The following is a 25,316-nucleotide window of genomic DNA, read 5'->3' as shown; positions in this document are numbered from 1 at the left end:
TCCAAGACCCAGTGCCTCAATACGTGATCACAACAGATGCTTCCATGGTAGGGTGGGGCGCACACCTCAACCAACACAGCATCCAGGGACAATGGGACACTCAGCAAAAACAACTTCATATAAATCAACTAGAACTACTAGCAGTGTTTCTAGCATTGAAAGCATTTCAACCACTAAAAGCCCACAAACACATTCTTGTCAAAACAGACAACATGACAACAATGTATTACCTAAACAAACAGGGAGGGACATACTCCTCACAGCTGTGTCTTTTAGCACAAAAGATTTGGCATTGGGCGATTCACAATCACATTCGCCTAATAGCACAGTACATACCAGGAATTCAAAACCAGTTAGCCAACAATCTCAGTCGAGATCACCAACAGATCCACGAATGGGAAATTCATCCCCAGATACTACAAACCTACTTCCAAAACTGGGGAACACCGCAAATAGACCTATTTGCAACAAAAACGCAAAATGCCAAACCTTCGCATCCAGGTGTACCCACACCCTCACTCCAAGGGCAATGTGTTATGGATGAGTTGGTCAGGGATATTTGCTTACGCTTTTCCCCCTCTCCTTCCGTATCTAGTAAACAAATTGAGTCAAAACAAACTCAAACTAATACTAGTAGCACCAACTTGGGCACGCCAACCATGGTACACAACACTACTAGACCTGTCAGTAGTGCCTCATATCAAGCTACCAAACAGACCAGATCTGTTAACTCAACACAAACAACAAATCAGACACCCGAATCCAGCATCGCTCAATCTAGCAATCTGGCTCCTGAAGTCTTCGAATTTGGACATCTAAACCTTACACAAGAATGCATGGAGGTCATCAAACAGGCTAGGAAATCTACTACAAGACATTGCTACGCAAATAAATGGAAACTATTTGTTTATTACTGTCATAATAATCAAATTCAACCATTACACGCGTCCATGGAAAACATTGTAAGCTACTTACTAAATCTAAGTTAGCTTTTTCATCCATTAAAATACATCTCACAGCAATTTCTGCCAATCTACAAATTACACATTCAACATCACTATTTAGAATCCCAGTCATAAAAGCATTTATGGAGGGTCTAAAAAGAATCATTCCCCCAAGAACACCACCAGTTCCTTCGTGGAACCTCAATATTGTATTAACACGACTCATGGGTCCACCATTTGAACCCATGCACTCTTGTGAGATGCAATACTTAACATGGAAAGTAGCCTTCCTAATAGCTATCACATCTCTTAGAATAGTAAGTGAAATGCAAGCATTTACCATACAGGAACCCAAACATAAAGTGGTTCTACGCACAAATCCAAACTTTTTACCAAAAGTTATATCACTGTTCCACTTAAATCAAACTGTGGAACTCCCAGTATTTTTTCCACAACCAGACTGTAGCTGAAAGAGCATTACATACATTAGACATAAAAAGAGCACTAATGTATTACATTGATAGAACCAAACAATTTTGCAAAACAAAACAATTGTTTGTAGCCTTTCAAAAACTTCATGCAGGAAATCCATTAGCCAAACAAGGCATTGCCAGATGGGTAGTTAAGTGTATTCAAACCTGTTATCTTAAAGCAAAGAGAGAACTGCCTATTACACCAAAAGCACACTCCACTAGAAGAAAGGCGTCACCATGGCCTTTCTAGGAAATATACCAATGACAGAAATATGTAAGGCAGCCACATGGTCTACGCCTCATACATTCACTAAACATTACTGTGTGGATGTGTTAACACAACAAGCTACAGTAGGACAAGCAGTATTAAGAACATTATTTCAAACAACTTCAACTCCTACAGGCTAAACCACCGCTTTTGGGGAGATAACTGCTTACTAGTCTATGCACAGCATGTGTATCTGCAGCTACACATGCCATCGGACGGAAAATGTCACTTACCCAGTGTACATCTGTTCGTGGTATGAGACGCTGCAGATTCACTTGCGCCCTCCCACCTCCCCGGGAGCCTGTAGCCGTTATAAGTTGATAAAAATAAACTTGTACATTTGTAAATTTGTAAATATATATATCACTTTTAGACACATTATGTACATACATACTTACTCCATTGCATGGGCAGTATTACTATATACACCACTCCTACTTCACCCTCTGTGGGGGAAAACAACATGGAGTCGACGCCCATGCGCAATGGAGCCGAAAGGGGAGGAGTCCCTCGATCTTGTGACTCAAAAAGACTTCTTCGAAGAAAAAAAACTTGTAACACTCTGAGCCCAACACTAGATGGCGGGATATGCACAGCATGTGAATCTGCAGAGTCTCATGCCACGAACAGATGTACACTGGGTAAGTGACATTTTCCATATATATATGTATGTGTGTGTGTGTGTGTGTGTGTGTGTGTGTATATATATAAAACGTATATTTGTTTAAGTTCGTAATACAAGATTTATGAGCTATCTATTTGATATGTTTTAAAGGATGTCTATGCTCGCACCCTCCATCCACTGCGAGTATAACGTTTATCGACAGTACTGCTGGCTATTCAGATTCAAGCATGTGAATTTATGAAAGATCCAATACTGGATAAGAAAACAAGTTACTTACCTGTAACTTTAGTTATCCAGTATTGGTATCTTTAATAAATTCACATGCGACCCATCCTCCTCCCCTTAGACACTCGCATTTCCTCTTAGGTCATAATCTTTTCACTCTCGTGCTAGAAAATCTGATGGAAGGAGCTTCTCTGGAGAGTGTTGGTGCCTGATTGGCCAGCAGGTTTTGGTCCTTATCTCAAAAGGACATGGATGGGATATACTAGTGGCTGGTGTTTCCATTATAGCTTATAGGAAAAAAAAAGATTTGTTAATTGCTATTTTATGTACCGTGGGACTCCCACTTCGGGGATGATTCAAGCATGTGAATTAATGAAAGATACCAATACTGGATAACTGTAGTTCTAGGTAAGTAACTTGTTTTCTTCCTCACACTGCAATCTTTTCTTCCAAGGATAGAAGGATCTTCGGTTTTAGTCCGGACAAACAATACTACCAGCATGTATTATATCAACAAGCAAGGAGGCACACAATCTCAAACACTCTTGCAAGCAGCCCAGGATTTGTGGTGCTGGTTAACAAATCACTTCTCCTTGAAAGCCGAACACCTCAGGAGTATGCAACACTAACGGATGTCCTCAGCAGGGCCAAAGACGATTGTCACAAATGGGAGCTAGACCAAATCCAATTAGGCAAGATATTCACACTATGGGGAAAACCAACACTGGATCTCTTTGCAGTGAGCAGGAATACAAAATGCCAGTTCTGTCAGTCAATACTCTCTTCCAGGGCTGTGGGGGGGATGCCCTTTTGATGTGACGGTCCCGGATTTATGCATACGCCCTTTCCTGCTAATTCCCAAAGTCCTCTCGAAGATAAGTGGAAAACTGTTGCCTAATCCTGATTGCTCCCAAGTGGCCCATACAGTTCTGGTACACGGAACGCCTCCTCATGTTTGAAGCCACACCAATACACCTCCCATGACTTTGAATGCTTCTATCAATGCACAAGGGGCAGATATTGCATCCAAAACCAGCGCTGCTACACTTAAAAGCATGGCTCTTGAATTCTGTGAATTCAGACATCTGGAACTCACTCAAGAGTGCAAAGACATACTCTCTAAAGCTAGAACGGACAGCACAAAAAGAAATTACAGTTTGAAATGTAAACCTTTCTGTTTCTGGTGCTAGCAAAATGACTTATACCGGTTTGAAGCCTCTCCAGAACAGATAGCAAAATCTCGCTTCGTCCATTCTTCAGTCAAGGTACCCTTAGCAGCAATTTCCAGATATAGGCGATCGTCAGACACAGTATCTTTGTTCCTCACAACTAATTAAGCATTTCATGAAGGGTTTGTTCAGGGAGTTTCCTCCAGTAACTGCCCCTCCCCCAGAATGGCATTTTAACGTTCTCACAATTAATGAAATTGTCTTTTGAACCCCTTCACCAGCAGGGTTAATAAGACACAAGCTTTAACTACCCAATAACTTTTCCTACGCTTCACAGAGGAGTTCGTCATTCTCAGAACTAATCCAGAATTCATTCTGAGTGCCCTCTCAATTCCATCTCAATTAAGCAATAATTCTTTGTACGTTTTTTTTCCCCAATCCAACCACACCAGTGGAACGATTTCGCCATACATTGGATGTTAAGCGACGTCTCAAATTCTATCTCCAATGTAAAAAAGCTACTCACAAGACTGATCAACTGTTATTGTCCTACGACCTTGATGACAAGGGACTGCAGTAACAAAAGTAAGGTGGCTGTCCTGAACCATCCAGTTTTGCCATTCCATAGCAGTAAAACCTTTGCCAAGCTAAGGAGCACTCGACAAGGGTAGTATCTTCCTCTGCTGCTCTTTCAGTGCCTTGAGACCCTCGCGGGTGGTAGCGCACTTTACAAATACACTCATTGATTTGCTGGAACAAATACGCTGTGCTGTGACTTTTAAGAGGACCCACTCCTTCATGCAGCATTACTGCCTCTAATCCATGCATGGAAGTGACGTGGCAATGGGACAAACGGCCCTGCGTTATCTATTCCAATAAAGTGAGCCTCTCAATAGTTTTTTTTTTTTTTTTCCCCTATGCAAACTACTCAAATTGCAGTCAAGTCACTGCACTAGAATTGTTTCTGTAAGTCAGTTCTTTTAGATGAAAAGTTTAATATCTCCCTCCATGTATGTATGCTTATTTACGTACACACAGAATGTAAGTTGTTGGAAATGGCCCTTTTTGCAGGGTTATCCCCAAACGTTTTGCCGCCTTCCTCCTATTTTTTTCAGGTCTGTTTTTGCTGGTTTATTGTCTCTGTGCACTTTACCACTGCTAATCAGTGCTATAGTGCAACTGTTCCCTATAGAAATTGTACTGTTGATTGATTGATTGATTTATCCATGATTGGCGTATTCGATTTACTGGTAAGTCCCTAGTAAAGTGCACTAGAGGTGCCCAGGGCCTGTAAATCAAAGGCTACTAGTGGGCCTGCAGCACTGGTTGTGCCACCCACATAAGTAGCTCTGTAATCATGTCTCAGACCTGCCAATGCAGTGTCTGTGTGTGCAGTTTTGACTGTAACTTCTACTTGGCAAGTGTACCTACTTGCCAGGCCTAAACCTTCCCTTTTCTTACATGTAAGGCACCCCTAAGGTAGGCCCCAGGTAGCCCCAAGGGCAGAGTGCTGTGTATGGTTAATGTAGGACATATAGTAATTTGTTTTATATGTCCTGACAGTGAAATATCGCTAAATTCGTTTTTCACTGTTGCAAGGCCTGTCCCTCTCATAGGTTAACATGGGGGCTACCTTTAAATTGGATTAAAGTGTAGATTCCCTTTGGGAGCGGATGGACATGTGGAGTTTGGGGTCTCTGAGCTCACAATTTAAAAATACATCTTTTAGTAAAGTTGATTTTACTTTTAGAAAGTAGGCATTTTCTTGCTTAGTCCATTCTGTGACTTTGCCTGTTTGTGGATTCCCTGTCTGGGTCAGTTTGACAGTTGGGCTGTTCACACCTGGAGTAGAGCTTGCCTCCTGTTGGAAGTCTCAGGGACACCAAAGCCTTCAGTTTCCTTGATCTGCAGCGCAGGGAGGTGTGTGGTTTGTGCTGCTCAAGAGGAGAAACCACAGCAACGACGCCGCTGGCCTGCACCGTGGCCTGCTGAAGCCACACGGAGCCACATTGCCCCGCTTCGCACTGCGACCCTGGTCTCACGACGCAGTCATCGGACGACTTCACCGAGCCGCTGCTCGCACCGTGAGCTGTGGGCCCCACACTCTGGCATCGCCTGCTCACACTGCAGCCTGGGCATCCCCGGCGACACCGCTCCTGCTGACACCGGCGCCGCTGCCTGCACCGTGGCCTGTGGACACTGCTTGTGAGGTACACTAAGCGCAGCCCCGGTCCACCGACGCTAGCATCATCGACACCAGTGTCGCCACCAGGCATCCTATCTGCACCGTGACCTGTGGACACCGCACGTCGCACTGCCCGCAGCCCTGGTCTCACAGATGACGCTGGGCACAGTCACTGAGCCGCTGCCTGCACTGTGACCTGTGGGCACTGCACGTCTCATCGTCCCGCTTTGCACCGCAGCCCAGACGTCGGCGCACCTGACTTCATCAGCCCGGAGTTCAATCCGCAACGCGTGTGACTACAAGGGCCTGACAACTCCCTGCACAGACTCCGGAAGCGACGCAGCTCTCCGGAGCTCAACGCAGGGATCACGACACCCTGCAAATCCAAGATACTGTTTGCGGGTCTTCCCGACACCGTAGCTGGCATGCGACACTGCAGCCAGCCTGAACTGTTGGTTTTGTTGATCACAACACCGTGATAGCCCCAGGTGGAGCTATTGACTTCAAGGAACTATTTTTTTGTAAATCTTGCATAGTTCATATTTTCCTTAATGTATGTTGGATTCTTATTGTATTTGGTCTTGTTTTACATATATAAATTTTGGCTATTTTTCTAAAACTAGTGTGGTGTCCTTTTGTAGTGTTTTCACTTATTACTGTGTGTTATGTGCAAATGCTTTACACATTGCTTCTGAGATAAACCTGACTGCTCGTGCCAAGCAACCAAGGGGGGTGAGCAGGGGTTATCTGAGCCAGTATCTCCCTTATCCTGACTAGAGTGGGGGTTCCTACTTGGACAGGGTGCAAACCGACTGCCAACTAGAGACCCCTTCTCTTCCAGGGGATCCTCATCAATAGTCATAAACATTGAATATTCCCGCCCTTGTGCGGGGACCCCGGAGCATATATAAAATATATACACATTATACATGTGTAACAAACAGTCATGCAGGCTATCATGTTAAAAACAGGCTAAAATGCTTTATTTCTATGAAGTTTTTTTTTTTTTTTTTTTAAATACTACAATAGAGCATAAATAAGTATCCAAGCTCCTAAAACTAGGCTTGGGGAAGTAAGCAGTAGCAAACTCTAGTGAGAAAATAGAGAAAACTGCATTGAAAAACAATGAAGCATTCTTAGCCAATAGGCTGCATGTAGGTTAACACAGGAGAACCATAAAAACTTTGGCACTGTGCCTTTAAGACCCTGAGCACCTCCAGTATCCCACCATGCCTCAGGGGTGAAGGAAAGGTGACAGTTGGTTCACAGTTAGGTCAGTTCTTTTTTCCGGCTTCTTCTGAGAGGATCCTGGAGCATTGAGCTCTCAGTTTTTCTGAGTTTTCCTCAGAAAAATTCTTTAAAAAAGCGTTTTTTCACTTTTCACTCGACAAGTAACATCTTTGTCTGAGCTAGGAAGGTTTTTTCTGACAGAAAAATGCCTTCTCTTTTTGTCAAATGCCCTGCTTGTGGGAAGAAGAAGGCCCAGTCAGATCCCCACTCTCTGTGCATAGTGTGCCTGCCTCAGAGTCACTGCCCTGACACTTGTAAGTACTGTAAGAACATGTCTAGGAGGACTCTGAAAGACAGAGAGAAGATCCGACTTCATGGGCTTCAGGAGAGGAAAAGAACATCGTCCTCCTCACTCCCCAAGCATCCAGAAGGCCATTCTCAGGAGAGAATGGCCCGGTCGACGTCGACAGGTAGGAAAATACCTGTTTGTTCACCGTCGACGTCGTCGCTACCACCGTCCCACCGGCATAGAGCGCCGTCGACGGCGACACACCCGACGTCGAAGGGAACGGCGTCGAGGGAACATCAGAGCAGGGGCAGGTCTCCGTCGACGGCAGCCCGCTGATCGACGTCGAGCCATCGCCGGCATGTCCGGTCGCCGCCAAAGGCTGTGCGCTCCCCGACGTCAGGACACACGACGTCGAGATCTCCACGACGGCACGAGAAACATCCGCCGTCAACCTCCCATCGCTCCACGTCGAGGCACACGACGGCGAGCAGGTCGAGGTCCAAGGAACGCCGTTCGACGTCGAGGCAATCAACGTCGAGGCAGGACCAACCGACTGAGCGTCCTTCGACGTCGAAACAGCCATCGACGTCGAAGCAGGTTTTACCTGTCCAACAGGGAGCAGAACATCGCCCCTCGCCAGACAAGGCTCAGTCTCCAGTGGTCTCCATACCGAGCGACTCTTCTCGGTCAAGAGCATCTCCTGGGCATGTCTCGCCCATCAACCTATCTCCGAGATGGCTGGAGAGCCTCAACAGACCAGCGGCCTCCCCAGATTCGCAATATTCGCAAATGTATTCACCCACTGCCTCCCCGCCAAGAACGCCATCGCCGACAGCCGGGGCAGAACGGGCTCGTTCAGCTCCTCGACAGCCGACCGCGAGGCCTAGGCGCTCGGCTACAGCGTCCCGCAGCAGATCTCGCTCTCAACGGAGATCCAGGTCGCGCTCAAGAAGATCACCCTCTTGGTCTTCATCAGGTTCTTCTGTCGGGCGTTACTCACCTACTCTTACAGATTCACCACCTGCTAGAGTCTCACCAGTGGATGACATAACCACTTTCAACGAGGTGTTGCTAAGAGGAGCGCAGAAACTCAATATAGAGGTTCCAGAACCGTCTACCTCCTCATCAATCATCTTTGAGACGCTACAACAGAGATCAGCGTCGAAAAAGTTGCTGCCTCTAGTGCCTGGTTTGTTGCAGCCGACCATGGACACTTTTCTGGCCCCAGCCTCGCTTAAGTCTGCCCCGGCTCGGATTCTTAAAAAGTACAAGGCTCCAGAGCAAGACCCTTTATTCCTTAGGAAGGATCCGCCACCAGACTCAGTGATCATAGCTGCCGCCCGAAAGACCCACTCGGTGGCATCTTCATCCACGGTACCCCCGGATAAAGAGAGCAGGCATTTAGACTCTCTGGGAAGAAAGATGTGCGGGACAGCGGCTTCAGCAATGAAGGTCTCTAGTGCGTCTGCGCTCCTGGGCAGGTACGATCGTTCTCTGTGGGATTCCCTCAGTAGATTTACAGAAAAACTGCCCAGAGAAGACAGGCAAGATTTCCAAGAGATTCTACAGGAAGGATGCCTGGTATCTAACCAAGTTATCAGCGCGGCAGCGGATGGGGCGGATTTGGCGGCTCATGGGTACGCACATGGTATCTGTGCGAGGAGATCTTCCTGGCTGAGGCTCACTGGCTTGAAACAGGAGGCACAACAACGTATCCTGAATCTCCCATTTGCCGGGAATTCTCTATTAGGTGCCCATGCAGACGAAGAGATGGCCCGCATGAAGACCGAGGTGGATACCATGAAGGCGGTAGGCCTCGAAAGAAGGAAAGATTTCAGGCGGAGGTACAGACCGTACGATAGACGCCCTTTCCAACAGAGGGTTCAAACCCCTCATTGGTCGCAAAGGTCTCAGCAACGACAGGGACGCCCTCTGTTTCAGCGAAGAAACACAAGGGAGCGAGGGTCAAGTAGACCTCAACAGTCCACTCCAAAAGCACCCACTAAACAATGAAGTCTCGCTTCCCTCGACACTGTACACCACTCCGGTGGGGGCAAGTATTATTGCTCATCTTCACGAGTGGCACTCTATCACAAGAGACAAATGGGTGCTCAATATTGTCGAACATGGCTATTCTCTCCTTTTCAAGCAGCCTCCACCACACTTGCCACCAACCAAACACAATCCGGCTCATCTCAACTTGCTACGCAAGGAGGCTCTCGCCCTCCTAAGAAAGAATGCCATAGAAAGGGTTCCACCTGCCCACAGAGGAAAGGGGGTCTACTCCCGTTACTTTCTAGTAGCAAAGAAGGGTCAAGAGGGCGTTTTCAGGCCAATCCTGGATCTAAGACTGCTGAACAAATACATAAGAAAGCAGAAGTTCAGAATGCTAGCGCTTCACCAAATTTTCCCTCAACTGCATCAGGGAGACTGGATGTGCTCCATCGACCTGCAGGATGCGTATTTCCACATCCCAATAGCTCCAAAGCATCGAAAATTCCTGCGTTTTCGAGTAGCGTTACAGCATTACCAGTTCAGGGTTCTACCCTTTGGCCTGAAATCTGCTCCAAGAGTTTTCTCGAAATGTATGGCAGTGGTGGCGGCGCATCTACGAAGACAAAGGATATACATATATCCATACCTAGACGACTGGCTACTAAAGGCTTCTTCTCCGGAGCAGGCGAGAAGCCATCGGGACATTGTACTAGGAGTTTGCGAAGCTCTAGGTCTTCAGCTCAATTACCAGAAGTCAACCTTGACTCCAACGCAGAGTCTTCACTACCTAGGAGCTATCATAAACACAGAACTACAAAAAGTGTATCCTTCGGAGGAACGACTGTCCTCAATAAACATGAAGTGCCAGGACCTGTTGAGAGCCAGCGCACCTACGGCACGTCAGGTGACATCACTACTGGGCTCCATGGCATCGTGCATCTTTATTGTCCCAAATGCCAGACTCCACATGAGACCCCTCCAAGAGGCATTGGAGGCCAATTGGAGCCAAAGAACAGGTCGCTGGGAAGACACAATGCGGCTACCGGAGGTAGCACTGCAGTCATTGAGATGGTGGATGCACAGACCTCACCTGTCAGTGGGCGCTCCGTTTCACCAGGTACTTCCATCCGACACTCTGGTAACGGATGCGTCTCTTCAGGGATGGGGGGCTCATCTGGGTCCTTTTCAAGCGCAGGGTCTGTGGTCAGACAAGGAGAAGCAGTACCACATCAATCTGCTAGAACTCAGAGCGGTCCATCTGGCTCTCAAGTCTTTCACTCCGCTAATTCAGGGGAAAACTCTATTGATACAGACGGACAATACAACCACGATGTATTACTTGAACAAGCAAGGGGGAACGAGATCCCTACCCCTTTCACGAGAGTCCCAAGCGATATGGCATTGGCTCCTGGCCAGAGGAATGTCAATCACAGCAGTTCACCTGCCAGGTCAGCAGAACGTAGAAGCAGACTTTCTAAGCAGACACCTGGAGGACGTTCACGATTGGGTCCTGCACGACGAAGTCGCAGAATACATCTTCGCGCAATGGGGTCGGCCTCAACTGGACCTCTTCGCAGACGATGTAAACAGGAAATGCCCAGACTTCGCATCCAGGTTCTACCGTCCAGGATCTCGAGGGAATGCCCTGTTGATCGACTGGTCAGGGACATTTCTTTACGCTTTTCCTCCGATTCCCCTCATTCCGGCAGTGATCAGCAAACTTTACGGATCCAGGACCAGAATGATTCTTATAGCGCCACAATGGCCTCGACAATTCTGGTACACGGATCTCCTCAACCTGTCGGAAAAACCTCACAGGAGGCTGCCGTGCAGACCGGATCTTCTGAGCAGAATGAAGGGCAGGATTCTGCATCCCAACCTACCCTCTCTGAGCTTAACAGCATGGCTCCTGAATTCCTGCAGTATGGGCACCTAGGACTCTCGCAGGAGTGCATGAACATCTTGAAAGAGTCCAAACGGCCTTCCACGCGGCGTTCCTACGCTTTTAAGTGGAAGAGATTCTACATATGGTGCTGTCAGCAAGGCCATAATCCCATACGGGCGCAGGAGGACGTCATACTGTCCTATTTGCTTCACCTAGCGAAATCCGGTCTGCAGGTATCATCTATTAAGGTACATTTGTCTGCTATTACTGCCTATCGCAAGTCACCTTCTCAGGAATCCTTCTTTACGAAACCTGTAGTCAAGGATTTCTTAGAAGGTTTGAAGAAAGTTTTTCCGCCAATTCGGAGGCCTTCTCCTCCGTGGGAACTGAACATAGTCCTAGCAAAACTTATGGGCCCTCCTTTCGAGCCTATCCATAAGGCCTCCTTACAACACCTTACGTGGAAAACGGCTTTTCTGGTGGCCATTACTTCAGCGAGGAGGGTCAGTGAGATCCAGGCCTTGTCTGCAAAAGAACCGTACACGGTTTTTCATGACAATAGAGTAGTTCTACGAACTCACCCATCTTTCCTTCCGAAGGTGGTGTCAGAATTCCATATTAATCAGACCATAACTTTACCGACGTTCTTTCCCAATCCGGAAACTCCGGCTGAGAAAGCATTGCACTCATTAGACTTGAAAAGAGTGCTGAAATTTTATCTGGACAAGACAAAATCGATTAGACACTCTAACCGCTTGTTTGTGAACTATGGTCATTTAAGGACAGGAGAAGCAGCATCTAAGCGAACAATATCAAGATGGATAGTCTCTTGTATTGTTAATACTTACCAGCTAGCTAATAGACAATTGCTAGCGCGGCCTAGAGCGCATTCCACAAGGGGAAAAGCGGCTACTGCTGCTCTCCTTAACAATGTTCCTATATCTGAGATTTGTAAGGCTGCTACATGGAAGTCTGTCCATACTTTTACAAGACATTATTGTTTAGACTCAGATGCAAGAGCGGATGCCCAAGTGGGGCAGGCCTCTCTAAGGAATTTATTTGCGTAAGACATGTCTATTCCTGCACTTCTATCGGACAGTCCGCTGGGTTTAGGGATGGGCTTGCTAATCTATTCAATGTTTATGACTATTGATGAGGATCCCCTGGAAGAGAAGGATAAGTTACTTACCTGTAAATCCTAGTTCTCTTCCAGGGGTATCCTCATCAAAGTCATAAACAACCCACCCTCCTCCCCGGACGCACGTCTACTGGAAGTGCAGGACAGACAGTATTTTGATTCAATTATACAAATTGTCACCGTAAAAAGAACTGACCTAACTGTGAACCAACTGTCACCTTTCCTTCACCCCTGAGGCATGGTGGGATACTGGAGGTGCTCAGGGTCTTAAAGGCACAGTGCCAAAGTTTTTATGGTTCTCCTGTGTTAACCTACATGCAGCCTATTGGCTAAGAATGCTTCATTGTTTTTCAATGCAGTTTTCTCTATTTTCTCACTAGAGTTTGCTACTGCTTACTTCCCCAAGCCTAGTTTTAGGAGCTTGGATACTTATTTATGCTCTATTGTAGTATTTAAAAAAAAAAAAAAAAAAAAACTTCATAGAAATAAAGCATTTTAGCCTGTTTTTAACATGATAGCCTGCATGACTGTTTGTTACACATGTATAATGTGTATATATTTTATATATGCTCCGGGGTCCCCGCACAAGGGCGGGAATATTCAATGTTTATGACTTTGATGAGGATACCCCTGGAAGAGAACTAGGATTTACAGGTATGTAACTTATCCATTTCTAACATAAGTATTGCATACTTTTTGCGTGCACATGTGAATACTCTGATGACCAGCACCCTCTAACTATTTTTTCAAAGTAGTTGTACTGTTTGCTATTATGAATCAAGCATGTGAATATGAAAGATCCAATAATGGATAAGAAAATAGGTTTCTTACCTGTAACTGCAGTTATCCAGTATTAGCATCTTTCATAGATTAATTTGCGACCCACCCTCCTCCCCTTAGAGGCTTCCCTTATATTATAACAATATTCTTAACTCTAGTACTCAAGAAAATCTGAGGGAAGGAGCCTCTGTTGTGAGTGTTGACATCTGATTGGATATAGTTCAAGTTTAATCCTTTTTAAAAAGGACATAAACTAGTGAACTCTGAGCCTTCTGCCTTTATAGCCTATGGTGTTTTTGCATACTGCTTTTCTAAGGTACTGTAGGACTCCCACTTTGACGACTGGGAATAATTCAAGCATGTGAATCTATAAAAGATGCCAATACTGGATAACTGCAGTTACAGGTAACTAATTTTCTTATAGTTACTTCAAATAAATACTCTTTCACTTAAAAAATTAAGTGCATGACCCTCTGAGTCATGTTGGGAAGGAGCAGGTTAAGGAATTCTTAAAAGTGGAACATATTTTGATTCCAGTTTACAGTGCCTCTCCTTTCTTGTTTTTGAGTTTATAGTAAACACAGTCTGAGTAGAATACCCAAGGATTTGTATGCAGCCACCCATTTTTTGTTGGACTTATATTTGTTGCAAAGTTGTTAGGAAATCTTACCCGATTGACCAGACACAAGACTTAAATAATGATGCTGATAGGAGACATGGTATACTGGTGTATTTACTATTTTAGTTTTCAGTTTGCTTAGAATTCAGAGTCTGGCAGGAATCATTCAATTGTATGTGAGTTTTTAAGATACTCATAGTGCAGAATTGTTAAATGCAAGTACCCTTTTTGTTTTGATACCAGGGCTCAAAATGAAAAAACCCAAAAAACAGTACTCCAGTGTGTTTAAAGTATAAATGAGAATTATTGCAATTTTCCTTTTTGATTTGATATCTAAACTTGCCTTCTAACTTGATTTTGTTCCTTCTTCTAGGTGGACAATTGTTGGGTTGACCGATCAATGGGTTCAAGACAAAATCACACAGTAAGAACACCCTTGATACGACTTAACGTTTGCAGAAAACTAATATCACCAAAGACTAATATTTGCAAATGCAGGCTCAACTAATTAAACATTAGAGACAGAGCAGAGTAGGAGTCATAACTTTGATCAGTGATGATAGCCCTGTTAGTGCAAAGAGCGAGTGTGTGTGTGTATATATATTTATGTGTGTCTAACTGTGTGTGTGTGTGTGTATATATATATATATATGTGTATATTTATTGCCGGTCACCAGTAGGTAGGTAGTTAGGACCATGTTTCTGTGGAAAAAAACATTTTTTGACTTGCCTATATCTTTGGCGCCGTTTGTCAAATCTTAACAATTTCCCTAAAAAAGTGTTCCCAAGAATCTTGTTGTACATGGGAAGTTTTGGGGTGAACGGTCAAGTGGGGTCTGAGGGGGAAAAAAAGGGGTTGGGGGAGTCAAAGTGTATTTCCCATTATAATTCCCATAGGGGTTTTGAACACAACTACAGTGCAAACTACTGGACGGAATTACACCAATTTTGGCAGAAAGGTAGCTTTTAGTCCAGAAAGAAGCCTCTTTGTTGTTTGGTGTAAATTAATTCAATAGTTTGTGAGCTACTACAAGAAATACACATCTAGATGCGTGAAGGCTTCGCAAATACTCCTGATCTTGAGCTGAGATCTGATTGGCTGTCAACACTTTAACTGGGAAGTGTTGCCAGCCATCTTGGGAATCTGATTCAGCCAAGTCCCAGAAAAAAGTTTTTTAAAAAAAAGGAAAATGGCCAGAGTGAGGACACCCTGACCCCTAAGCTCTGGTGTTTGGGTCCCATAGGGACCCCGCCAGGGCAAAAAAGCACATAAAAAAAAAAATGATTTCCGACAAATTTGCGGAAAAATATTTTACCCCCCCAAAAAACCCCAAAAAACCCCACAGTATCCTGTGCTTGTTTATACTAAAGCCAGGTCCCGGGGGAATGTCAGTATATTTTGAAAATTAAGGAGGGGGTGCACAGTGCCACACTCTTAGGGCGTTGTTGTGCCCCAGGTACCACCACCCCCCCAGGACTCATAAATATAAGTATGGGAAGGGCCTGCTGGTCCTGCCCATGCCCCAGGGACCACCACCTGTCACAGGGTCCTTTCCTCGGGATCTGCACGTCACTGGACAAAAGGCCCACCTCCCGGCGTCATCTACTCAAAGAGCTATTATAGCACAGTTATGATGAAGCCAGTCGGGGGGAAGGGAATTAGGGAAGGGAACAGCAGGGAGAGAAATCTGAAAAGTAAAGGTTAAAACGAATATGCATTTACTCATTTATCGACTCTTGACTAAATGCGTCTCAAAGATATCAAGTTAAGATCTCTTCTGAAATAAGGGCAAAGCCCCTTCTTTGAAACATGGAACAAGAGTCAAGCGATAACAAGAACTTTGAACTATGATTATTCACAGAATATCAATCTTGTAATATCTATGTATTCGCAACATAAACCTTTGATCATGACTTAGAAAATCTCAAAGAATTAAATATGCTTTTCACATCTTAAGCTTTTCAAAGAACAGTGAAAACTATGATTTGGTTATCTCCAGAAATATCTTCACATTCACAAACATAAATGCTAAAAGGTTTTTCTCATTGAACTTAAAGCGCTTTACTTAATAATACCAGGAAGCGCTTTTACTCAAGTAACTCAAATCACTTAGATTGTCATGCCAAGAACCGTTTTCCTCCTGTGAATTGAAGCAATTACATCTGTGAACTGAAGTGCCTGAATCATCATGCGAAAAGCGCTTTACATCTATGAACTGAAGCGCCTGAATTATCATGCCAAGAGCGCTTTACATCTAAGAACAGAAACACCTTGAATTACTGTACACCACCGTTATATCTGTGAACTGAAACGCTTTGAATTACTGTGCCAAAAAAGTGCCTTACGTCTGTGAATGGAAACACTTTGAATTACTGTGCACCAAAGCGTGTTATATCTGTGAACTGAAACGCTTTGAATTACTGTACCAAAAGAGCGCTTTACATCTGTGAACTGAAACACCTTGAATTACTCTGCACCAAAGCGCGTTATATCTGTGAATTAACGCTTTGAAAATCTGTGCCAAAAGCGCGCTATACCTCTTGGAAGTAATAACTTCCTCCAAACTGGGATTCAGCAAGACCTTACCGCTGCGAGTACGACCTACTCGTTTTTGAATGCACCAGGGACTTCAATTAGACAACACTCTGCCATTCAGGAACTCTGCTCTTCTCCAGAGAACTACCACAAGGTCTGGCTGCATCGAAGTCTTCAAAATAGTGAGCAACGTGCTTGGGTGTGGCTGGGCATTTATAGGCCTGCCATACCCCAAGATGGCTGCTGCCTCTAAAAACATGGGAATTGTAGTCCCTTCATAGAATAGCATTGATAAGTGCATCTTGTCCACCAATTACCTGAACCTGCCGCTCTGAGTTTTGCCACAAGGCAGATGACTCTGATAGTCACCTTTGGAACAAGAGGAGATGAAAAGTGGTGCGCATAAAGCACAGCAAAGTCACGCAGCGGCATTTCGGGCGGGACCTGGACCACGCCTGGCCTTATTCCTGACAACACCTCCTCAGGGGTAATTATGAAATTAAAGCGGGTGCCCTGCACCCGCTACCTCCCTGTGGTATTAATTCACATTTAGGGCGGGCCGCGTGCCTTCATCCCCCTGCAGCCTCGGGGTCCACCACCTCCCAGGGGCTACAAACAAATGATGGAGGGGGCAGCGGGCCCCCACTTCTGGAGCCAATAATGGCCCTGGTGGCGCCACCCCTTGCCCTCCACACCCACCTCAGGGCTGGCTCCTGAGTGTGCATTGCACACCCCCAGGATATAGCTGTTTGGTCTGACTTGGGAGCTTTGCAGCTCCCACCATGTCGGAGCAAACACAACTCCGCTCCCAGGAAGCAAGAGCAGTCAAACAGTTGGTTTTCTGGGAGCAGAGTTTTCGTCTGTTTCCCTGCCTGCAGAGATGCGGGCAGGGAAACGGATGAAACGATTGCTCTCACAGACGGGGAGCTGCATAAAATATGTACTTTAGCACTGATGGTGACCGGTGCAGCAAAGTTTATTGGTGCCGCCCAGTGACTACCTATGCCACAGATTCCCTCACTACCACCTTCTAACAGTGCCCCTTAAGTGTTCAAGTCTTAGATTAATTTAACTGTCTTAGCAGTACTCATTACAGTGTAAGATGTCAGAATACTTTACATCACACACACATTACACAGAGACAATCATAGGTGTGTAAATCAGTGTATAGGAAATGTTAAAAGGACAGAGGACTACTAAGTATAGGAGGCATGTCATTCATACTGGTGGGAAGTAGAGATTGAGTGCTTGGTCCAGAGAAGCAGAAACTCAGTATTTAAAAGGTTACACCATGGTTTGAGGTTCTCTTTAGTAATAAGAATTGATTTCTACTCAAATGAGCCAGTTTATCAACATTAGCTTAATGAAAGACTAGGGAGAAAAATCATAACGCTCTAATCTATACCTTGAGGTTTGCATGCAGATCTTTGACAATTAATTGCTTACTGTTCTTTATTAGGATTTTAGCTTCTAAACTGCAAGCAACAAAAGGATCTCTGACAAAAGCAGTAACCTACTGACCTATTCACATTACACGTGCTTTGTGATCTTCATGGTAAACATTCAGTTCAACTGGCATATTACCTCTCTGTCTAAACTTCCACTAGACAAAACTCCGATCTCTCTCCAGGAAGAACATTAATTATGGAGCTAGCTTTAACTTTTTATTGTTGCCTGAAACTGCTGGAGGCAAACGCAGTAGCAGATACATTTGAAGCCATACTAAACTTGCAAACATGGTGCCCCTACCCAAAGTCCGCACCTTTTTGAGGTTGCACCGATTGCACTGCCCTAGAGCTGGCCCTGAATATGTATTGAGGCCAGCCCTGGGGGATTGGGTCACCGGGGCCCAAATTGGCTGGGGGATGGGAGTGGCGCATGTCCCCTTCCCCAATATGAAACCCCTGAGGCACCCTCTCACGCTCGGAGACACCCTTTCAAACCTATTCTCACACCCAGAGCAACAGGGCTGCAGCCAACCCCTGCCGCACACTGCCTTTGACCGTGCGTGGTGCGGGTTTGGGTTCTGGCATTTGGCCATGCGCAGCAATGGTTAGATTAACATATAATAATTAAAATTGTTTAATAAAAAAATCACTTAAAGCGAAGCTTCAGGGGCGTTGGGTTTGCTCACTAATTTACTTGCTCAAAACCAGAGCAATTCAGCAATTATAGTTCTTTCATGTAACTATAACTTGCAGCCTAAGGTAACTATAACTTGAGCTCTTGCCATGCACTGTTAATTACCCCTGATTTTACAGCGGTTATGACCACTTTTATAACGTGAAATGTTGGCAGTCAAGTTAATGAAGAAACACCATGACTGGGGCACGAGTTATAGTTACTTGAAAAAAAAAAAAAACTCTAACTAGAACTGCTGAATTTCTCTGGTTTTGTGTGGGTAAAATCTTAAGTGAACCTTTAAGTGAATGTGTGTGTGTGTGTGTATATATATATATATATTTATTTTAATTGGTCTTTGTGCCGTAGGAACATATTTTTGTTATTTAATTGGAGGTTTAATAGGCCATTGTCCTGCTTTCATTGGTATTGCTGCTGGTTGGTGTAGGTGATATCTGCAGAGTGGCTGTGAGTATTGTGTGCTACATGTACTGTTGTCTGGTGGTTGTGTGGTAAATGGCTTCTGCAATGGCTAACTGTTAAGAAGCGGTAATACAATTTGAACAGAAATCTTGCACAAAAGATTCAGTAAAGAGTACAAAGCACAATAAGGAATTGATTTGAGGTGGTGTACACCAACTAGGCTTATCAGTTGTGGTGTAAATAGTGGTGCCTTTATGTGTCTGACAGAAAATGCAACCATTATAATTTATCTAGATTGACAAACTGGCATAAATACACATTCCTGAGAGATATGTCCAACCACAGATTCCTCATCTTGACAATATCCCCAGGTGCCTGACTGGATCTGGAGATTTTCGTTAGAAGTGCTCCTGCGTGCTGGTATGTGGTGTTGTGTAACTTTGCAGCAACTCTGCACTGCCCTGGAGGAGATGGAGCCGATCTGCATACAAGTACTACCCCTGCACGTTGATGTTGGTTCCTTTCTTTCCATGCCTTCGGGTGTTGATCTGGAGTTCCGCTCCCAACTTGATTGGTCTTACGACAGTTTCTCAACGACACTGTGGTAAGGAATTATGTCCCTACCTAAAACGACCAGCTCCATGCTATGGCAATTCTGCAGTAAGCAGATGTTGGTCATTCACTGCGGTCATTCACCAGCACAAGGCCTCTGTGGTACTTTATCTTACTCTAGTATTGAAGCTTTCATAGATTTACATGCTTGAATACTTCCCCCGCTGTCAAGATGGGAGTCCCCGGTGGAATAGAAAAACCAGGCCTAAAAATGTATGCACATAATACATGGACCAGGTCAATATAATAACTCATCGTTGTTTGGTTCAAGTTTGAGTTTGGGTCTAATTTACAAATCAGATTGCCTCACCCCTTTAGAACCTCCTGTGAGGAGCTGCCTTCCCTCCGATTTTCTGACGAACGTTGTGCTGAGTAGTCTCCTTTGAGCTCTGCTCAAGATTTTCTCTCAAAATCTGTTTCTATATCTTTTGGACAATTCTTTTCTTCTCTGATTCAAACTGGCTGCTATGTCAGACACCAAAGAAAGGCCTTTTCAGATCCTGTGCCTCATGCTTAAAGAAAGTTATATGTGGAGGATCCTCATGTGGAGTGTATTTATTGCCTGTACCCCAGCCACAAGACTAAAGACTGCAAAATCTGCAGAGAATTTTCAACAAAGACCCTGGAGGACAGGGAGGGTCGTCTGCTGTTGTGGCCTCAAAGAGGTAAGACTGGACACTCTGCCTCTGATGAGGACAGTGTCTCTTCTTCTATTTCTGCCCCTAAAACAACTGTGAAGAGAAAACAGGAAAGCTCAGATTCAAGAGCCACCCAGAAAAATGGCACAAAAGACAGCAGGGGCCTCTGCTAGGAGTCATGGCTTTCCGCAGAAAAAGAAAGCAGGCGCAGAATCTCTGAAAAAAGTAGCAAAGAAGGCTTCTGAACTGGCTGCTCCTCCTAAGGTGCTCAAGTTTAAGAAGCCTAGTTCAGCACAGTCGACGGTGCCATTGTTGTAGTCACTGTCTCCATGGCAGCGGCTACAGGATCTTTGTCGACATTATCATCCTCGTCGACGGGGTGCCCCAGCTCATCGGCGCTTTTCTCGCTGACGACACTTCCGGCGACGATTGATCTAACACTCCCATCGACGGCGCACCCGTCTGATGCCCTCGCTGATGATACTCTCGTCGTCGACGACACCTCTGACCATTCAGACGCCTCCTCCGTTGATGACGCTGTCGTCGGCTACCAGGTTTCCAGTGACGATATCGTTGACGCCCCCGTCAACGACAACTGGTTTCTTGTCTTCAACTGCTAAAATGTTTCCAACGGCGAGACAGACATCTACATTGCCTTTGAGCCAATCTGCGCAGCATACTCCTTTCAAAAGGCTCTCAAAGACCCATTTGACACCTGCTATCACGTCACCAAGCAAGGTGTCAAGGCTCTTGCCATCTAGGTTTTTGGATGGCAATGATCACTCAGATCAGGATGCACTGTTTGGGGTGGCTAGGAGTCCTTCGCAGTTGCACGTCAAATGCCAGGAGTAGTTGGATGACGACTCATATTATGGTCAGCAGTATTATGACCCAATTCCACAACAACATGGTATGTTTGCCTTCCAGTCTTGTGTCCGATCTCCAGGCCATGCTGGCAGATTACAGAGAGGGCTTCTATCCTCAACGGGGAACGACCCCACGCCAACAGTGACTGCACCAGCTACTCCAGCACCTCTGCCAGTTTTTCCTGCGCCGCCGCAAATTCTACTTCAGACTCCACAGAGTGCCCAGGTCCAGGCCTCTTCAGATGAGGCAGTGGAGGAAGGGGAGGTTCTCTTAGACCAGGACGAATGGGATGACTACATACTCCCAGCACCCCCTTCACCGGAGCCATTGGCAGTAGTCTCCTCCTGAGGATTTTGGCTCTTTTCATAACTTCTTGGAAAAAGCTGCGGTGAGGTTTCAGCTGCAGATGCCATCTACGCAGCAGGACTGCTTTTTGTATGATTTCAAAGAGCCGCACAGGAAATCGGTCAGTGCTATACCTATTATTGACCATGTCTGGAATCAAGGGCTTAAGATAATGAATAACCCAGCAACAGTGCCAGTGGTGTTACTAAAGCTGGACAAAAAATATAAAGTGACAGAGGAAGCTCCTGCTTGTCTGGTTGGTCACCCAAAACCAGACTCAGTGGTTTCTCAGGCTGCCCAGAGATGCTCCAGGAACCCTTCAGCACCTCTATTGGCGCCTCCTGACAAAGACGGAAGGCGCCTTGACAACATCGGAAATAGGTTTTCATCTACGTCTGCAATTGTAGTCCGTGCTGCAAATTCCTTGGCGGTCCTGGGCAGGTACGACTGGCAGCTGTGGTCGGACATCTCGCACTCTGTGGATGATCTTCTGGATTCCAGCAAGTCCGAAGCAAAAAAGATCCTTATGGAGGGTCAGCGGACCTCTGCAGAGGTGATTGACTAAGCCCTTGACATTGCGGCCATGGGATATCAGCTTCTGGCCAGAGATGGCTTAAGGCCACAAATTTCGGAACGGATGTCCAAATCAAGATCCTGGACCTCCCGTACGATGGCCAAGACCTGTTTGGCAAGCAAGTCAACAATGCTCTTCAGGCGATTAAAGCGGATACTGATACTGGCAGGTCTTTGGGGTCCCTACAATATAAACGTACTCCCTTTCGAGGAGCCAGTGGTAGAGGCCACGCTTCCTTTCAAGGTGTCTACCAATCTTTTAGATATCCAGCCTACTCCTCCCAGTACCAATCATCCAGACCCCAGTACCACCAGAGGCAACCTCTTGCAGGGGCATACAGTAGGCCTCCTCCTAGAGGAAAGTCTGGAAGACAGTCTAAGGATGCCTCGCGTAGGCAATGACAACCTCCAGGGGCTGGTTACCTCTCCTTCCTTGATGCGTCATCTGCAACGTTGGAGGCAGATCACAAGCGGCAAGTGGGTTCTAGATATCAGAACTTATGGTCACCTGCTAGAATTCACTTGCATGCCTCCTGAGATTCCACCTTCCCGGGAGCATCAACAACATCTACATCTTCTCCTCCTGGAGATAGGTCATGTTATCCAAAGGGGCGATGGAGGTAGTCCCCTCTTCGCAACGAGGAAGCTGTTTATATTCTCGATTCTTCCTCATCAGAAAGAAGTCTCATTTGTAAAGGCCCATTCTGAATCTGAGGCAGCTCAACCAATATCTCAAGAGGCAATCCTTTCGTATGGTAATATTGAAGGATGTCCTACAGCTCCTCAACAGAGGCGATTTCATGGCTTCCCTAAATCTGCAGGATGCCTACTTCCACATACCCATTCACCCAAACACAGAAAATGTTTGAGATTGGTAGACGGCTACCACTTTCAATTCAAAGTACTACCCTTCGGACTCCAATCCGCCCCCGGATTGTCACAAAATGCTTAGCCCCGCTTGCAGCATATCTGAGACAGCTCAAACACCAGATATTCTGATATCTGGACAACTGGTTGCTAAAGGCTCCAGACATCTCTACCCTATGCCACTCTCTCAGGACTATGTTGCGTCTATTCCACTCTCAACAGAGGTAAGTCCCAGCATCAGCCTACTAGAAGGATAGTATTTCTGGGTGCTATATTGGACATGACTCTTGTGAAGGCCTTCCCAGCCGAGGAACGTCAACTCAAGCTTCTGACCCTAGCGGATGCAGTTTGAAGAAAAAAGTTTTTCAGTTCGAAGGTTCAAGTCATTACTGGGGATGATGTCCTCCTGTATCAATCTAGTTTCGCACTGTTGCCTTCAGATGCACCCTCTTCAGGAAGAGCTCGACAAACCGTGGAAGCAGACGCAAGGTTCCTTCGGGGACATCATTCAGGTAACAACAAAGATGGTCGACTCCCTCCATTGGTGGTCTACACCAGCAAACATCTGAGGTCTAGAATTCTTGGCTCAGGTCCCTCCATTTACGATCGCAATGGATGGTTCGATGGAGGGATGGGGAGCATGTCTCCAAGATCTTTAAGTCAGTGGCAGGTGGCTCCATTCTCATGCTACTCTGCACATCAACTTCCTCAAGCTCAGAGCTGTGTACCTTGCACTGCAAGGTTTTTTGCAGAGAATCCAAGGCTCATTGGTGCTTTTCGACCACCATGCATTACATAAACAAGGCGGAACTCAGTCTCACTTGCTGTCCACAGAAGCTCAAGTCATCTGGACCTGGTGCATTCAGAATTCAGTGCACATACGTGCAGAACATCTTCCGGGAGTCAGCAACTCCACAGCAGACTCACTAAGCAGGCTCGGCACATCTTCACACGAGTGGGAGCTGAACCAGATAACGCTGGATGCAATATTTCGAAAGTGGGGAACACCGAACCTGGACCTCTTTGCGATGTCTCTGAACGCGAAATGCTGGTTTTAATGCCCTTTCAATAGCATGGTCAGGGATTTATGCTTACGCCTTTACTCCGATACCCCTTCTTCCACGGGTCATCAGAAAGATCAAATCGGAGCCCTGCCAGATAATTCTAATTGCTCCAGCCTGCCATGTCAACTGTGGTACACAGAGCTTCAGTTGCCGTCTTCGTCTTCCCATCAGGTTAGCACCTATACTGGACCTGCTCAATCAGCAAGGGCCAAGTGAGGCATCTGGATCCCAAGTCTCTCGGGTTATGTGCATGGCTCCTGAGTTCAATGAATTTGGCCATCTAAGTATTCCTGTTGACTGTCAAACCGTTTTAGCCAAAGCATGTGCAGATAGCACTAATAAGACGTATACCTTAAAATGGAAGCAGTTTTGTTTATGGTGTGCTACGAATGACATTTATTTGCTCATATCTGCTCAGAGCAGACCTTACCGTACCTTCTCCACCTGGCGAGGTCTTGTCTCGCGCATGCATCCATTAAGGTTCACCTGGCTGCCATCTCCAGGTAAAGATGGCTATCCAAAGGGCCATCCCTCTGGTCTTATCGGCTTATCAAGCAGTTTATGAAAGGTTTGTGCCGATCCTATGCTTCAGCCAAAGGACCTCCTCCATCTTGGCAGTTGAATACAGTCCTGAGTCAGTTGATGAAGGAACCATTCGAGCCTATTCATAAATCAGACTAAGTATCCTACCTGGAAGGTAGCGCTCCTCTTAGCGTTAACATCTGCTCGTAGAGTAAGCGAGATCCAAGCCTTTACCATTCAGGAACCTTTCATGAAGCTTCCAGAAGAGTCCTCCTACGGACAAACCCAAAATGTATTCCCAAAGTACCATCTGACTCCCACATCATTGAGCCAGTAGTGCTAAAGACTTTCTTTCCACGACCTCGGACGGTGGCAGAAAGATCGCTGCATTCCTTAGACGTCAAACGATGCCTTCAGTTTTATTTGCAGCGAACATCCTCTATCAGAAAGTCCAATCAACTGTTTGTAGCATTTAGTGGGCCCAGAAGAGGGCTTCCTGTTTCTAAACAAACCATCTCTAGATGGATTTCAAGTGCCATACCCTTTTGCCATCAGAAGGCTGGTCGACCCCTGGACACTAAGCTTCGTGCACATTCTACCTGAGCAGTGTCCACTTCTTGTGCACTCTTCTCTGGGGTATCTCTACCAGACCTCTATTGAGCAGCCACGTGGAGAACGCACGCCTTCATGAAGCATTACTGCCTGGATGCTGAGGCGCTCTGTGATGCTGCAGTGGGTCAAGACATTTTGTAAGGAAATGCCTTCCTTGGCATGGTTACCCACTGACTTTTTGCCTTTTGTTGATGCCAGTTATGATTGAAAGTGTGTTGGGACCCTGCTAACCAGGCCCTAGCACCAATGTTCTTTCCCTTTCTCTTCCAGGGGATCCTCATCAATAGTCATAAACATTGAATATTCCCGCC

At 45.8% G+C, this 25,316-nt stretch overlaps 1 protein-coding gene across 1 annotated transcript in view; it reads left to right on the top strand.

The window, feature by feature from the left end:
• Positions 1-25,316, top strand: part of CDC45 (cell division cycle 45) — a 548,847-nt gene that overhangs the window by 239,679 nt on the left and 283,852 nt on the right. Inside the window, exon 9 of the mRNA XM_069215317.1 lies at positions 14,199-14,249. Coding sequence (XP_069071418.1) covers positions 14,199-14,249 — 51 coding nt within the window. The remainder of the gene's footprint in view (positions 1-14,198; positions 14,250-25,316) is intronic.

The sequence above is a fragment of the Pleurodeles waltl genome, chromosome 11 (assembly GCF_031143425.1).
Source record: "Pleurodeles waltl isolate 20211129_DDA chromosome 11, aPleWal1.hap1.20221129, whole genome shotgun sequence".
Classification (NCBI taxonomy): domain Eukaryota; kingdom Metazoa; phylum Chordata; class Amphibia; order Caudata; family Salamandridae; genus Pleurodeles; species Pleurodeles waltl.
Note: the sequence above shows the minus strand (reverse complement) of the source record. Positions and strands in the feature narration are given on the sequence as shown.